Source organism: Engystomops pustulosus, chromosome 4 (genome assembly GCF_040894005.1).
Source record: "Engystomops pustulosus chromosome 4, aEngPut4.maternal, whole genome shotgun sequence".
Classification (NCBI taxonomy): Eukaryota; Metazoa; Chordata; class Amphibia; order Anura; family Leptodactylidae; genus Engystomops; species Engystomops pustulosus.
In genome coordinates, this window is record NC_092414.1 from 64544411 (window position 1) to 64561792 (window position 17382).

Here is a 17382-nt window from a genome sequence, read left to right on the forward strand (position 1 = left end):
ATGCGGCCCTGCATGTGATCATCAATATGTTTTGCTGTAGTTGCTTGGTTGCAGTGTGGCCAGTGTTGTGGTGATGTGCAGTGATGGCAGTTACACATCATTACTATGGTAACAGAGCAAGAAAACCTGTTAGATTATCACTGGGATCAGAGCATAAGAGGTGGGAGGAGTTACTGAGAACTAAAGGATCATGGAACTTGTAGTATCCAGTGGTGGCCATCTTGGTGATAACTCCACCTACTTTAGAGAGGCCATAAAATTTTGTGCATCATAAAATCAAACTATTTAAGATCCATTTTGTGATTAATGACATTAAGTTTTGTTATATTCATTTATTCATAGCATTATGGGTTTTTGTATCAGACGTTCATATTCCCGGTCCAGCAACTGCTGCAACCACTGCTGCCGTAGAAGGTGTCACAAACCCCTGAACTTTTTGAGGACTCATATTTTATTTTATCTTTGTTTGTATTATGATGTTTTCTGAAGTTTTGTTTATTGTTTGTAATTTTTTTTTGCAGTTTTCTAAAAAATGTTAAAACAAAGATTTGTTGTGATAGGGATTATGGCGAATGCAGACAAATAGTAAATATTCTTAAAACCAACGTTAAGGGACATCGTTGACTTGCAAGTCCCTGAAAAGGCAAAAATAAACTTGAAAAACTAAAAATAGCAGAATTAAATTACTGTAATTAATCCATCTTCCTAAAATAATTTCCCAAGAAGTCCTGCATATGGAGACCAGATGCAGGAGGACTTCTGAATAGGAGATAAATTTGAACAGGTCAGTGCTCCAATCGGATTCCAGTGTGCCACAGGTGGCGTCATAAATCCTCATGGAATTATGAAGCATGAGACAGGTTTTCACCAGAGTCTTCACATTTTCAGGTGGTGCTACGAAACACACATTTATTGCACATTTTCTTAAAAGTACATTCCACAAACTGTTGGGCCTTGGCATGCTGTTAGTTGAAAATGTGCTGTGGTGTGTCCAATTCTCTTCTAGAATAAGGTGTGTCACATAGTTTTCCAAATCCCTCATCTGCCACAATAACAAAGGAAGCAGGAGGTCCATTACTTCCAGGCAGCGGAGTTGGCTCTTTAATGTTAAGACTCAAGCCAATGATTCGTTTTGGAAGCCCTAAAGATGCCTGCATCTGCAGAGCTTCCATAGACTCCAACATCTACAAATCCAAACCAGTCATACTACTGAGAAATACTGCTTGTAATTGTAGAAATGAAACCTTGAGTGTGGCAGATTTTTCACCAGAATGTTCCTGTCTTTCATTGCCCCAATGCAGTTAAACAGGTTTTCCCAGGAATTAAATTAATTTGCTGTTTGGTGGGGTCTCTGATAAAAGGGGAACGGAGGTAACTCCGTCAGACCCCTTGTTGCTCACCTAGATGAGTGGAGCAGATAGTCCGTTCTGCTCCATTCATCTCTATGGAGCTGCGACAGATTGCCTAGGGAAGCAAAAATAAAAACGCCAAACAGTTATGGCCAAGAAAGGGTTTATCTTTAAAAATGATTTGAGTAGATGCTACTGTAAAAAATGGAGGATGAGCATTAAACTTCCAAATGCCCTTTGATTTTGACAACACACAGGACATTGTAGATGCTGATAGATGGTGGTATCCTAGGACAACTACCTCTCAGGAATAAATGATTATTAAAAAAGAAAGACACACAACTGACCAATATTTTATTTAAACCATGCATCATGACTCTTTGTATTGATGTATTAGTTGGTAATTTGACCAAAATCTTCACTAAAATTGCTTGTTTATTTTGGACAAAAACCTAAAGCTTGCAACCTGCGCCTAAGGTCCTCATTGACATTCTAGCCCCTAACTAACTAAACAGTCCCATCTAATCTAAAAACTACAGGCAGTCCCCGGGTTACATACAAGATAGGGTCTGTAGGTTTGTTCTTAAGTCGAGTTTGTATGTAAGTCGGAACTGTATATTTTATCATTGTAATCCCAGCCAGAACTTTTTTGGTCTCTGTGACAATTGAATTTTAAAAATGTTGGGTTGTCATAAGAATCAGGATTAACACTAAAGCTTCATTACAGACACCTCTAATAACTGTTACAGCTGATCATTGTAGCCTAGGACTAAAGCACAATAAATTACCAACATCCTGAGGTCCGTTTGTAACTATGGGTCTTATGTAAGCCGAGTGTTCTTAATTAGGGGACCGCCTGTACTTCACTTTCATATGATACCAGGATCTTGTTTCTAGCTGCTATTCATGATATTCAGGGTTAAAGTGAAATTTGTGTGTTCAATCTTCATTTACAGATTCCTTTTCATCAAGAAGAGATGTACCTCACAGCGCACGCGCGATGTTATTCTTCCGGGTGAGGGTTCAGCCCCGCCATCTTCTATCTCCGGACGCCGCCTTCACTCACCTGTTTTAGGTAATTTGGGGTGTATTTCCGAGACGGAACTTGTGACCATCATTACCCCTGAGGAAGTCACGGATACGTGACGCAACGCGTGGGGTCTCCTTCCCCACAGCTGATCCACCCCTCCCTCCCCCATCTTATCTGCCCACTCTGTCACAGTTTGATTCGCTGGTTGGAGGTATTGTATATTGGTTACCATCAGGTCCTCCTGATCATACACACATCATTTATACATGTTTCCATTTGGGGTTTATTTCTAGGGAGGTTTTTTGGATTGCTGTGGGTTACCCCGGGGTTTGGGATTTCTATCCCTCACCCTTAAAAAAAAAAGGGGGTGTCTGTGCTCTATGTAGCACATTTTTTATTGGTTTTATCTGTCTGTGTCTCTTGTCATTACTATGTATTGGATCATGTTTAATAAAGTTTGCAATTTTTTAGCCATATATGTGCATCACTTTCTCTTTTTTGTTTATTGATATGCTCTTTTGATGCACTTTGGCTTGTGGGTTTATTTATTGCTGTGCCGCCCCTTTGCCTTTATTAATACTATAATTTGGTGGTTGTAAATGCGACGGTGCAGATTCCTTTAGTGGACATATATACACTTTATATATTAGATTGCAGTATAGAAGTACTGATGTATTTATATAATAGAACAATAATTTCTATAAAAATAAGTCAATTTATTAAATTCGAAAATCCCCCCACCCGAATATTAATATCAACTCAATATTTACAGTATAATGTATATCCATGAACATACAGTTGTGCAAATTTCTTTGAACTGTTTTCATATTGACCACTAGATGTCAGATACACTCCTTTTACAGCCTTAGAGTTAAAGGAAATCAACCAAGCAAAAAAACTTTTACCCTTTAAATACTTTTACCCTTTTTTTTGGCTGGTTGATTTCCTTTAAATTCATTAGAAACTTTATATGTGGGGGTTTTAAGTGTCATTAAGTGGAACATACAAAAAGAGGCTTTCCACAGATATGTTACAAAGGGGTTTCCCTAACTGAAGAGAATCCATCACTCTCTAGTAAGCTAACTACACAGGATTCCTGGTTTGCACAAAAATGTGGTTTGCCTAAAAGGGATGTTGCTTAAAGGGCATCTTCCACCAGGACGAAGGTGACATAGGTGTTATTGGAGCCTGGAGCCCCACAGGGTCAATTGCATATTGCCCTTCACCCTGGGGGTAGATGTCCTTTAATTAAAGGGGTTACTGCTGTCCTTGCTAGGCTTTGTGGACATAGTTACATGGATGTTTGTAATAAATACTATGCAGTGACATTGAACATATGTAGGGCCTGTTTTGAGGTGGCAGTCTGCTTTATACAGTTCTAGGTCTTCTTTATAAGTTAAAGATATGAAATGTCATTGTATATACTGAGCTGACCAACGTCCTTTATGTTAAACGTACACAAAAGCTTAGCCTTAGGCTGCATTCAGACAAACGTGTGCCCACCGTACCATAGTACGGCGGGCACACGTAGGCGCCCGGTAAAGGAGGAGGGGGTGAGTGCCGCACACCCCTGCCCCTCTCCTTAGAGAAACAAATCTCATGGCGCCGTATTCCGGGGAAAGATAGGACATGCCCTTAGCTTAGCTTGATAAAGGCTCCTTTGAGCTGAAACGTCGCTGCTGTACTATGCTGTACTTTTAAACATGGAATAAACTTCATCTACTTCACTTTTGACACCTGACGTCCTGGAGTGCTGCTTACATTTTTTTGCATCATTTCTATCTTTCTCCCAGCTACAGAATGGTACAGTGCCGCACGTGTGCTGCACTCTGCTGCTCCATATGGCGCTATGTGCCCACTGCCGGCCTATGGGGGACATATATCTGCCGTCCCCCAATGGCTGTCTGAATGCAGCCTTAGCCTAATGCTGTGTTTGTAACTTTTGAAATAGCCAATAGGTGGAGCTAGATGAATGCAAAGTTGATCTGAAGGCTTCGAGCGAAAAGTTCCTAACAGTTTTGTTACACTAGTCATAATATTTTCATTTGCATTCTGGAGGGTATAATCTTTTCAATATTAAAACCTAAGAACAACTTACTTTACTCTAATGAATCCGGAACTCTGCCTTGCCACCTGCAGTTATTGTACAAGTGCTATATGAGAATGAAAGCAGATCTCTGCCCAATGCAGCATCAATATACAGAAGGTGAAAAGAAGTGTCATTTAATGAATGATAGGGAGTAGTTAGTTTAGTCGCTTAAAATGTTTCTTATCTATCTCTCGCTCCCCATTGTTACAGAGCGGCTCCTTGACTCATTATTTACAGGCAGGATAGAAGTCCATGCAAACATTGAGTGGGGGGGGGGGGGGGGGGCTGTCTACATTTTATTCTTTGTAATTTACCCCAATGTAAATAGAAAACCCCTTTATGGCCAGATTATATATCTGCAACAAGCTTCTATTCAGTCCTTTACCTTCTTGTGGTATAATGCCTGCCAAATACTCATGGTAAGTGGAGAGTCCTTTTAAGGAAATCTACCATCGAAATCAATCATGATAAACCAGGGAACTTACTCATAGATCCAGGCTCTGTGACTGTGGTGATCTTCTTATACGTGTTATCCATGGTCTCCTTCCTTCTAAAATCAAATAAGAGGTTGAAAATTAAATGCCCCCAAAATAAGCCTAGTACAATTTTTTCCAGCTTAGAAATATGTATAAGGCCTTCTCTAAAAATAAAACCTAGCAGCAGTAATTGCTACATCTACCCCCATGTCATACATTAGTATTAGTAGATCATTTCGATATTCCAAGAGGTTTTGACAAACGTGAAGAACTAATGGGATAAAATCACTGAGTTGAGCTGCAAATGTGCCAGGAGAAGACAAGATAAGAAGTCCTCATTGAAGGAAAGTACTAAACCTGAGTGATTCTAATCAAATGGAGTCACGTGAAATTCAGAGCTTTGGGGTTATAAGGAAGTAAGACTTTCTTGATGGAATTCAGATGCTTCTGCTGATGTTTGTGATGACCTGACTACAGTATATTAGTAAATGTTGATTTTCTTTTTTGTTCAACAACAAATGTAAAGTCTTGTACATAGAAGAATAAGACATCCCATATCAATAAGACCTAGTGCCTCTTGAGAAGCAAGAATTATTAGAAGCCACTGTCTTATTTTTGGGGACACATTGTATCAATAATGGGCTTCTGCCATTAGAGTATAGCATTTTCAACATATTTGTAAAATACACTTGTTACCAATGTTGCCAATATATTGACTTGCCAGTGACCCCGGTACCTTGTCAGTTTCATCTTATGGTTCTTTACAGGCCTGTAGCAGGACAGATTAACATTCATACAGCCAGAACTATGAATCATTGGTGGTTCACAAAAACATGCATAGCTGTAGGTTTTCATACCCTGTATTCTTGGCTATTGAGATGCGTTTATATCCTCAAAAAAAACTGGTGCTGCTAAATTTCTTGCAGTACAGCAAAAAAACTGTAAAAGGTAATGCCCAGTTCCCGTTTTATGCCCTTAAACCATATTTTTTTAATACATTAATAGTGGTGAATATCACTATATGAAAATCTACCATCAAAATCAAAGCCAGGGACACTTTTCTCGTAGATCCAGGCACAGTGACTGTGGTAATCTTCTTATATTTGTTATCCATAATAATAATAATAATAATAATAATAATAGTCTTTATTTATTTAGTGCCATCAAATCCGCTTTACAAATCCATGAACTTTCCTTCTAAAAAATTTTAAAATTGGGTTAATGAGCTAGAAGTGATCAGTCCGGTGTTATCAGAGCCTCCCCATGCTTCACTGGCTGTTACACAGGCTTTCTCTCCCTCATCAGTCCACCCTCCCTCTGTCTGCTGTCCTCTCACATAGTGGGAGGGGGCAGTTCTCTGCCTGAGAATCTACAGCATGGAGGGGCTCTGGTAATGCCCACAGATCCCTTCTAGATCATTAGTGTAGTTTTAAAAGTTGAGATTAGAAGGAAGAAAGGAATAAATATAAGAAGATTGCCACAGACAATGTGCCTGGATCTATGAGTAAGTGTTCCTGTTTTATCATAATAGATTTCTTTTAATGGTTTTAAAATGTTACTCTTTGCATAGGTCCAGTATATTGAAAACTGGAGAAATGTTCATGATTTATTCCAGGAGTAGTTATTTAGCTATAAACCCAAATGTAGCTTGCTTGTTTGGTTCAAGGAACAAGGAGTAATAATTTGCTGCACAAGAAGCGCCGGAGAAGATGCACCTTGTGTGAGTCGTGTGTATAGACATTGAAGGCAGTCCCCGGGTTACATACAAGATAGGTTCCGGAGGTGTGTTCTTAAGTTGAATTTGTATGTAAGTCGAAACTGTATATTTTATAATTGTAGATCGAGACCAAACATTTTTTTGCCCCAGTGACAATTGGAGTTTAAATTTTTTTTGCTGTAATGGGACCAAGGATCATCAATAAAGCTTCATTACAGACACCTTACAGCTGATTATTGCAGTCTGAGACTATAGTAACATCCAGAGAGCTTCACCAGAGGTCAGAGGGGTCTGTCTGTAACTATGGGTTGTCTGTAAGTCAGGTGTCCTTAAGTAGGGGACCGCCTGTATAATTGTCAACTGCTATAATTGTCAATGTTGTCCTTAGCAGGACCCCTAGGTGACGTATATGAGCAAAAAAGTGAAGATGTAGGGTTGATTTGTAATTTTACCGTCTCTTTCAATGAAGCTTCAACGTTCTTCCAAAAGTTTATCTGTAGAAAGACATTCCCAACTTTCAAGGTTCTAAGCGTTAAATCTACCATAGTGGTTAAAAACCCTCTCAGCGCAATAAAGTTATAGCTCGTTAATAACTAATTTGTGAGATTAGGATGTAGCCTTTTTACTATTTGATCACCAAGCAGATTAATTTCAGTATCCCATTACAACTGTGCTTTAAAGTATTCCTTAAGCTGATAAAACGCATATTATGATATTACTACAAAGTTGCAGATTAGCACTGTGCCCTTCATTTGTAAGCATTAACTTTCTCTTTACGCCTTCTTCGCAGCATGAAAATCTATTAGAAGTTACCTATGAATTCTCCACACCAAAATATTTCAGCATTGACAAAATATGACCAAAAATGTAATTAATGTCTTAAATTGAAATGAAGAATGACGCATGACTATCTTTTTTTCACACATGTCCGACTGCACACTTTTGTCCTTAGGCATCTTAACAGCTTCCAGATCATGCTTCTTCCATTATCTAATGTGGGGGCATCATCCCGAAAATTAACTTTAAAATCGACTAGTTGTATGAAGCCATGCAGAGTCAAGTTCTCCCTGATTGCAAAAAGCCCCTTTTCCCTATACTTAAGGTTCCTGCATCAAGTGACATCAGTAACCAGCTTTTCTGAAGTCTAGCGCATGATGTCAATCTGGTAGGTTGATTAGATTGTGAGCCCTATCGGGGACAGGGACTGATTTGGCTAATTCTGTGCTGCGCTGTGTAATGTGTGTGCTATATAAATAAAGGAATTCTTATTACAGTATTTACAGTAGGATGTGTTATGAGGAGGGAGAGCTTGACCTCTGCACAAAACTCTCTACTTCCATGGCTTTAAAATCAGTTTACCTCACAATTCAAAGGTAGGTGTTCTCAATACACTGGCCCGTGTAAGAAACATTTGCTGAATGTTTGACTTCACACTGGTGGTGGTTTATAAGGTCAATTTCTATTGACATGCTCCCTTTAAATAGGGGTGACTAGGACATACATTGGAAAAAAGTTCCATATTTTTCGGACTATAAGGCGCACAAAAAATCCTTTGATTTTCTCAGAAATCAAAGGTGCGCCTTATAGTCCAGTGCGCCTTATATATGAACCGTACTTAAGACAACAGCTGCCTTGAACTGTGCACAGGTCTGCCACATGCTGGTCATTCATCCTTATAATCAGGTGCGCCTTATACTCCAGTGCGCCTTATATATGAATCTAGATGTTTTAGCAGGCGTTTATTGATGGTGCACCTTATAATCCGGTGTGCCTTATAGTCCGAAAAGTACAGTAGTATTTTTTGTACAAAAAAACATGTTTGAAGTACCTATTGACTTGAATAGAATTGTCTGCAATGTTTTAACCACATTGCCACTTCCTTGGCTATGAGCAGATGCTTCTTTCCCTGTCAATGTTGCATATATTGGTAGCGTACAAAACCCATAGACAACAGTACTGGACCTGCTTGTGTATGTCATTGTCACATTGAACATGAGGGCTGGAGTATATATATAAGTACCACTAGTATTTCCCGCTGCTAGGGAAAGAGTAATGACAGCCAGAATCACTGGATGCCATATATGTGGGCTGATGGAGGAAGCAGAAGAGAACTTGTGTTCCCTAGATAGCGGTATTCCTTAATGGGAGCAATTAGCACTTAGCAGTTCTGACATACAGACATACACGGAGGTAGAAAGATGTAGGAATACTTTAAGATCTGAGCTTCAGTTTGGTAGCACTTAACTGTTAAAATGTGTAAAAGAGCTAAAGTAACCTCCCAGTGCTGTATAGTGGAACGGCTGCAGAACATTACAATTTGTTCCTGACTTCATTATATATACACATTAGGTTTTAGCCAGCGTGATGTTTACTGGGAACCCACTAAACCTCAAGCCACAGAACAGGATATCAGTGAAGTGTATGTCTTATTCAGGCACTGGAGTGTATTAGTGTTTTTACTGACACTCAACCCTTTCGGTTTTGTCATACTAATCCATCACTGTTTTTCATCCTTCATCAATCCATGCATGGAAAAGTCTAGCTGGAAGAGCTAGAGAAATTGGTATTATTCTGCTTATTCAAATAGCTTATATGGTATAGATCAAAATAGCTCAAAAAAGTAGGTAAAATAAAATGATGAAATAAATAAAATACCTATAACTCACACCTTAAAGGGTTTTGCCCATGAAAAAAAATTCTCAGATTTCAGTCCCCTAGTGATGTTTATACAATAAAGATAATTTTTAACCCCTTACTTTACAATTTTACTCAGTTTTACTGCTGTTTTTAGCTCCTATCACTCCCTAGGCTGGTCAGTGTAAGATTCCAGTTTGTGGATGGGGACTCGCTAAGCAGACACTTTATGATTCCTCCAGTGCTGTGAGCTGACAATGTGGTTAGATTATCAGGGTACAGGTTTATATACACTTTTATTTAGTTTCTGACCTAATTTAACTTGGAAAGTGAGATGAGACAGATCAGAGATAAGAGATGATGAGATCCATGATATGCATACAAACAAATACTGTTAGATCTGCTTTGCCTCCTTATCTGTCTGTAGTTTGTTGCTTTACTTTCCTCATGCTGTCCCTTGCGGACAGAAAGTTTGTGTGTGTGTCTGTGAGTTTGTCTTGGAATGCAAGGGTGGGGGCTGTAGTGCAGAGAGCAGCTTGGTGCAGCATCACACAGTACAAAATGTCTTGCCCAATACTAGACTTCTGATTTACGTTCCGATCCAGAGGGAACCAAAGTTGCATATACCAGGACTGATCGAGACAGGTTGGAATTATATCTGTGAAATTATGTATTTTTTGTTAACGGCGATTTAGAGAATATGTTATTGTGTTATCCTGAGTATATTTAAGAATCTTGTCTTCGTGGGAATACCCCTTTAGGTTGTCCCCCACTGTGTTGTTGACCGGACTCATCGGATTTATATTCTTACATTGACAACAGTTTTAAAAATCCCTGACAATCCCGAGAGGTCAATTTTAACATGCATATAATACGTGCCCTACCTTTGACCTACCTTTTGCTGTGCAATCATTTTGCTCTTAAATGGGTATTCTCATTTAGGAATCCACAGCATGGGCCATAAAAGTACATCATATAATAATTCTATCCTTTGGAATCTTTACCTATCTCCACAACAGTACGTACAGTAAGTACTTGGCTGTCCTCCTCAACAATAAACTGAATTGGACAGAGAACATAAATGCACTTCACAGAAGGCTATACCTGCTAAAGGGGCTGAGGGCATTTGGAGTGCAAGGGGCACTTCTTAAGACCTTCTTCAACCCTGTAGAGACTTCAGCCATCTTCTGGTGTAGTCTGTTGGGGAAGCAGCATCTCAGCTAGGGAGAGGAGCAGACTGGATAAACTGATTAGGAAAGACAGCTCTGTCGAGGGGGGTCCTCTTGACACAGTGCAGGTGGTAGCTGAGAGGAGGATACTGTGCAAGGTGTAATCTATTCTGGAGAATATCTCACATCCCATGCATGAGACTGTTGTGGCATTGGGTAGCACCTTCAGTGACGCCCCTAGTGCAATATGGTAATAAAAAATGTTATGCTGTGACTTTGATATCTACTCATCTTGAGACACCTTGTGTCTTATGCGTTAAAGCATATATTGTAGGTTAGGTAGTCTCCTAGTGAAGTGGATAGGGTATGCTGCGTCTTGCTGGGATCTCGTACTGGATTGTGTTGGATAGGGAAATCATAGGTGATCATCCAAAGTGTGAAACAAGGCCCAAACAGAAGTAACCTGTGCTCACCACCTAACCAGTCCCCGCCGGTCCCATCAACAGACTGAATACCAATCTGCTGATCATTGCTGGTCTTCTTTTTTTGTCTTTCTTTTTTTGTCTTATTATCACTTTTTTCTTTTTTTTCATTTATCCCTAATATTATCGTTCTGTTCATACTGTACTCTCTGTATTATCTCTGCTGCTGTAACGTTGGGAATTTCCCCACTGTGGGACTAATAAAGGATTATCTTATCTTAACAGGGGTCCCCTGATCCTTTGGCCTGTCTTGTAGAATGTGAATCTATTTCTTTTAGCCTAAGAGTATAGGCTGATATTTAGTATAAAAACAACCATTATTTAGCTGTTATATGTCCTGCTGCTCCAGGTCCATTCTTTGCTATTGATTGGCTGCAGCACAAGTGGACAAAAGGAAACATGTATCTTTATTTTGACTTGTTTTTTTCTTCATTTCTTTTTGCACCTTTTTAGGACTATTTGCACATTTTTGTTTACCTACGCCAGGGTGTTAACAAGTTCGCTGGTGTGTATGTCTGTTTGTCACGATTCGTGACGGACGAAACATCTGAAAGTCTCTTTGGGAAGAGTCTGTGGACCCTCTGGACCACCGCGGGGGATGGTATGAGATCCGCTGTGGCAGCCAAAGTAACAAAAGCAGGAAACAGTCACAACCTGAGATAACAGCAGGAACGCAGAGGAGCACTGGAAATGCTGGCACGGAGTGAAGACACCGCTGGGCTGGAACCCTGGAAGGCACGGCAGAAGCACAGGAAGGCAGAGGGTCACCCCTGGGCTGGAAACCTGGACGGCACGGCAGGAACACAGTCATACGGGAACGGATCACAAGATACGGACCGCCGGACACGGACCACAGGATGTGGACCACAGGATACAGACCACAGGATACAGACCACCAGACACGAACCACAGGATATGGACCACAGGATACGGACCACCGGACACGGACCACAGGATACGGACCACCAGACACCGACCACAGGATACACACAGGAACGGGACCTCGGGATGCACACAGGAAACCCAGAAGTGACCAGCGCCAATGAAAAGGCTGCTGGCTCTTTAAGTTCTGAGGAGTCATCGCGCGCACATGCCCTAGGAGCTGCAGCTTGCGGCCTGGAAGGCAGGAGACGTGCGGCCTGCATGAGGGCGACCAGGAGCTAGGATAGGATAGTCCGGGGATGGGGCAGGGATGCCGGCACGGAGAGGAGCGTGGTCGCGGGGACACCTGTGACACGGTTGCAGTGTTCCTAGTGTATCTTTCCAAGACATAAGTTTGTACATAATTCTATACAAATGCCTAAAAAGTTGCAAACAATCAAAAAATTTACAAGCTCACACCATAAAAAAAAACATATTCTTATGTATATCAGACTGAAATGCACAGGGGCACACAAGTTTACCAACTGCAAACAAATTTAAAAAGAGGCAAACAATGATACATGTTCCCCAAAGACTATTAGGAGGCAATGTAAACAGTGGTGGACAAAATAATGGAGTACTGTATGTATAGCATGTGCAGTTAGGTAGGGACCTAGGTGATCTGGTTGGTCATCAACAGCTACAAGTTCGACTGTACAAGTGCGACTGTCTCTTGTAAGTGGAACTACAAGGCAGATGTACATATTTGTTTGCCGTGAACTAAGCCATAAGTACAGTACTGTACATTTAGCTTAGTAGACACCCCTATTGTGCTCAACACAGTGACATATAATGAAAAGAGACAACAGCATTTTGGCCATGGACTACACAACCGCCAGGTGGTCCCTGACTTGGTAGAACTAGATTGGCTCTGCCAATGACTAATGTCACGACAGAGGGTTCATTCTCTTTATGGATGCCCAAAGTACAATGGAAATATTCCATATTGAAATACTTTTATAGAGTCATTGTCCTCTAGGGATGTCATTGTAGGGGACACATGATTAAAAAAAAATAATAAATCTTAAATTTATTTAGCCAAATTTATTAAGCCAATACAACATCTCAGTGGTTACAATTTGTATCTAACCAAAGGATAATTTACTTTGTATACCTTGTATATGTTTATGTATAGTCAGATATACCTGTGGGGTCTACAGTATGTGTGATTTAGACCCCCTCACTGTGCTCTGCTGGATGTGTAAGTGATGTACTGCTCATGCAGAATTTGTGCCTACTGTCCCTATATGACCTCATATAAGAGTAATGTAGTCCTATGACAAAACATACTTAGCCTTTTAAAATATTCATTCTAATTTTCAATACCTGTTAGTTTCTTCATACTAGGGTTTGGAGGATAATAGAAAATGCAGCCCTAATTATAACAGAATGGCTTATAATTGCCAATAAAACATTGCCAATAGTCGGCTTACTATAAAAAATGCTTGTATTTGCAGTTCAGGAGATAAGACTATTATTGCGAGGCAAATCTTTGTCCCTAATAGCTGTAATCTGCAACAACATAACCAATTAGAATCAATGCTTGATGTGACAACTTAAATGGAGGTTAATAGGTTAAATCACCCTGGGGATAGCTACGGCTTAAGCTGCTCTTCACACTTTCATATTTCCACCTGTTTAAAGCAATGGCTGCTGTTGACAGCACACAAATGCATCCTCTGCTTTTATTTTTTTTCCCTTCACAGCTATATTCCTTTAAGATGATGTAATAGTTATTTCCCTGGTTGGTTTCTTCCCTGCACTGCTGAAATAGCACCATCTCAGAACAGCCCTGGGAACTGTGGATCCACCCCACTCAGCAGCTAAAGCAGGCTCAGCAAGCAAGCATCAGAGCACCCAGAGCTGAGTTATCAGCTACTACTGCTCCTCCTATCCCTTCTCCTGGAAGCATGCTAGCCTCTGTGCTGCTGCTAGTACATGGAGTATCGGATGTGCACCCTGGTCCATGCTGGCTCGCTCTTGTGAATGGGAGGTTATTGCTAAGCATTTAGAAGCCAGCATCCCACCTGCCACTCTGATTTTTAGTATGCTTGCTGCCCACCAGCATTGAAAAAGCATCCAAGCTGGCAACTTTCTATACTTCAGCTACTTTTTTATATTATTTTCTATGGATTTCTATTGGCATCTAGATAAAATGTCATCTTGAAAAGGATTATGCAACTCAGGTATAGTCATTTTATTAATGCAATCTGTGAATGAGCACTACAGAAGAGATGTATATGGCAGTGATGTGCTGAGATTTCTGTCTATGAATTTCTCTTATTTATGTTGACTTCACAAATGTTCTCTCTTGACAGATCCTTGTACGTCTGTTTGTTCAGTGTGACCTTGCATCCAGTGAATTCAGCGTGATGTATACCCTTTTTATGCTGTTTTAGCAAGTAACCATTCAAGTGGATGTGATCTAGGACACACCACAGACTGTTAGTTCATGACCAATTGTAGCTGACTTCATGACCGAGAAATTCAGAATCAGAAAAGAGTTTTTGCACTTTGGGAATATACATTTCAGTTTTTTGCTTCAGTTTTAAAATCCATGAACTATTGGTACCATTATTAGTGGAATCTGTTAAAAAGCACAATGGCTCTGAGTGGAAATTGCAGAACTTATGCTCCACCTAGAGACCAAGGGACCATCCTTCAATCCTTTCCAGAGGTTGTTGAGTTAAATGTTGGTGGGCAAGTTTACTTTACACGCCATTCAACGTTGACCAGTATACCACATTCTTTGCTATGGAAAATGTTCACCTCAAAAAGGGACTCTATAAATGACCTGGCCAAAGATGCCAAAGGACGGTTCTTTATTGACCGAGATGGGTTTCTCTTCCGTTATGTGCTGGACTTTCTCAGGGACCGGCAAGTTGTCCTGCCAGATCACTTCCCCGAAAAAGGAAGATTGAAAAGAGAAGCAGAATACTTTATGCTCCCAGAACTTGTGAAGATCTTAGCACCTGATGAAGTTAAACAGAGCCCTGATGACTACTGCCACAGTGACTTTGAGGAAGTTTCCCAAGGAAGTGAGACAAGAATATGCCCATCATCTTCTTTGATGCCTTCGGATCGAAAATGGGGCTTCATCACTGTTGGTTATAGGGGATCTTGCACTATGGGCCGAGAAAGTCAAGCGGATGCAAAGTTTCGTAGAGTTCCAAGAATTTTGGTTTGCGGTCGCATCTCTTTAGCCAAAGAGGTTTTTGGAGAAACATTAAATGAAAGTAGAGATCCAGACCGAGCGCCCGAAAAATATACATCAAGATTTTATCTCAAGTTCAAGCATCTAGAGAGAGCATTTGACATGTTGTCAGAGTGTGGATTCCATATGGTAGCCTGTAACTCCTCAGTGACAGCTTCATTCGTCAATCAGTATACTGATGACAAGATCTGGTCCAGTTATACAGAATACGTTTTTTACAGTAAGTGCAGCACTTAATATGAAAACTCTCTGCATTACCCTTAAAAGATGTTTTCTGGCATTGAATGTATGGTGTTAATTTGAAAAGCAGCACTGATGAAATGAAACTTGAAATCCTATGGCTAGGTGGCACTAGAGGCCAGTGGAAATTTTATTGGGCTGGAGCTGACTGCTGTGCCTTACCTTATAAATCAACAGGATGTCATTCTTACACAGTAGCTAAGCATTTACAGCTAAAAGAAGGGGAGAAGCTGGGATGGGATTAGAGGAGGCAGTAAATCTTTTGATTTGCCATCCTTTCATGAAGGATACTTAGGAATGAATTTTCAGTACTTGGCTTTTATATTTTTATAACTGGTACACTTGTTCAGTGCATGGTTATAGCACAGCTAGCCATAGGCTATTCTTGCTGACTTTATGATAGGTTTAAAACCAAAAGGTATGAAAATTGAGTGTGTTTTTATTGCTATTTCCTAACACTTTAAGGTTTATATTAATTTCAATTTAACATAGAAGTCACTTCACTTTTTTGGGTTTGTACGGTACAGAAAACACCCAGCCTCAGTAGGTAGCATGCTTTTGGGGTTTTGGGCAGTGTCAAATATACTGTGTATGCTATGTATCAAGAGGACATTCATGAAAAACATAACCCTGTATAAAGTCAGAAGGATATGAGTCCTGGGAATTCTGCTAAATTGGTCCACGTATCTTAAGACATTGTTGAAAATAGATCTTATTTCTCCAGATTTCTGTCTAAAAAATTGCATTCATGTAGAAGGGTTGATTTACTATTAAGGTTGACTTTCCAAGTGGTCATAACAGGTTGATAACTGAAAATTATAGATTTGGAGTGAGATATGACATTCTTATTTCCAAAAGAAATTTTGGCTGCTTCAGCTACTTCAGATGTTATGTAATGTTTGCCCTACATATTACATGTTCTGGTCTTATATAGTGCTGATATGTCTCTTTGTATTACTATCAGGCTGACTGTTCGGCTCCACAATATAATTGTATTTTAATGTGTGAGTGAGCTGTAGATTATTGATCTATATACTTGTGATCTCATGTTCTGGAGTTTTGGCAGGATATATCAATTGCTCATAAGAGGCATTGCTCTTTCTTTCTCTCCCTCACTCTTTGGCTCTATAAATCATTTTGACTATAGGAACTGGGTGGGGCTTGCTTTGACAACCAGTGTTTTATTTTGGCTGAATATTATTGAAAAATATACACAGAAAAAAAATGTAGGGATCGTTTACTTTGTTCTATTCTATATCTTAGAGAGTGCTTTGCTGTATAAGGAAATTTCAGGTGTTTTTCCTTATTATGCACCTGGCAATTGGACAATAATAGCTTCTCCTTCCTATGGCTACAGAAGTGAAACTGTATTTAATACTTGTTTCCATGTATCTGTAATAGAAAAACAAAACCATGCAGAATCAATATTGATCTATCTGCCTCCCCTTATGAAAATGAAAACAAATTCTTGCCTGTGGATCACATACCCTTTGGCTTACAAAAGCATGTGCTATTTAAGGACAAACGTAAGAAGAAGCATTTTGTTGCCAATGCAGTCTTTGAATTCCATCACAATGCTTTTCATCACGAGAACATGGTATTTTTGGATAATGGGTTATCTTATGTAGTTAAAGGGGTATTCCAGCAAAAAGACAAGATTCTTAAATATACTCAAATATACAACATAACACATTCTCTAATTCAATGTTATTAACAAAAATACAGAATTCCACATATATAATTCCAACCTGTCACTATTAGTCCTAATGTTTATATTTTGGTTGTCCCTGCATATGAACATAAACTCCTCTCTATGGCCGGCCAGATTTCTCTGGCATGAAAAGCTTCTCTTGTACTGCAGGGGAAGGGGCAGGAGGTAGACAGCACTACAGCCAGAAGAACTTCCTGTCCAGCAGCATGCAGATAACATAGCAGCAGCTCTACAGACAAGATAGGCTTTGTATCCGAGGAGAGGGGGGGAATAGCAGTGCTGTGTGTTTTATAGGTAAGGTGAGGTAGCATAGCTAGTCATTGTTTCTTTTAACCATCTCATGACTAGTC

At 39.9% G+C, this 17382-nt stretch overlaps 1 protein-coding gene across 2 annotated transcripts in view; it reads left to right on the plus strand.

Moving 5' to 3' along the window:
* Nucleotides 1-13619: 13619 nt before the first annotated feature.
* The window catches only part of KCTD16 (potassium channel tetramerization domain containing 16), a 175930-nt gene continuing 172167 nt past the window's right edge, over nucleotides 13620-17382 (plus strand). The window contains exons 1-2 of one of the 2 annotated variants that reach the window (XM_072146129.1): nucleotides 13620-14053; nucleotides 14186-15301. In XM_072146129.1, coding sequence (XP_072002230.1) covers nucleotides 14470-15301 — 832 coding nt within the window. In that variant the 5' untranslated portion in view covers nucleotides 13620-14053; nucleotides 14186-14469. The remainder of the gene's footprint in view (nucleotides 14054-14185; nucleotides 15302-17382) is intronic. The other variant, XM_072146130.1, reaches the window with a different exon arrangement.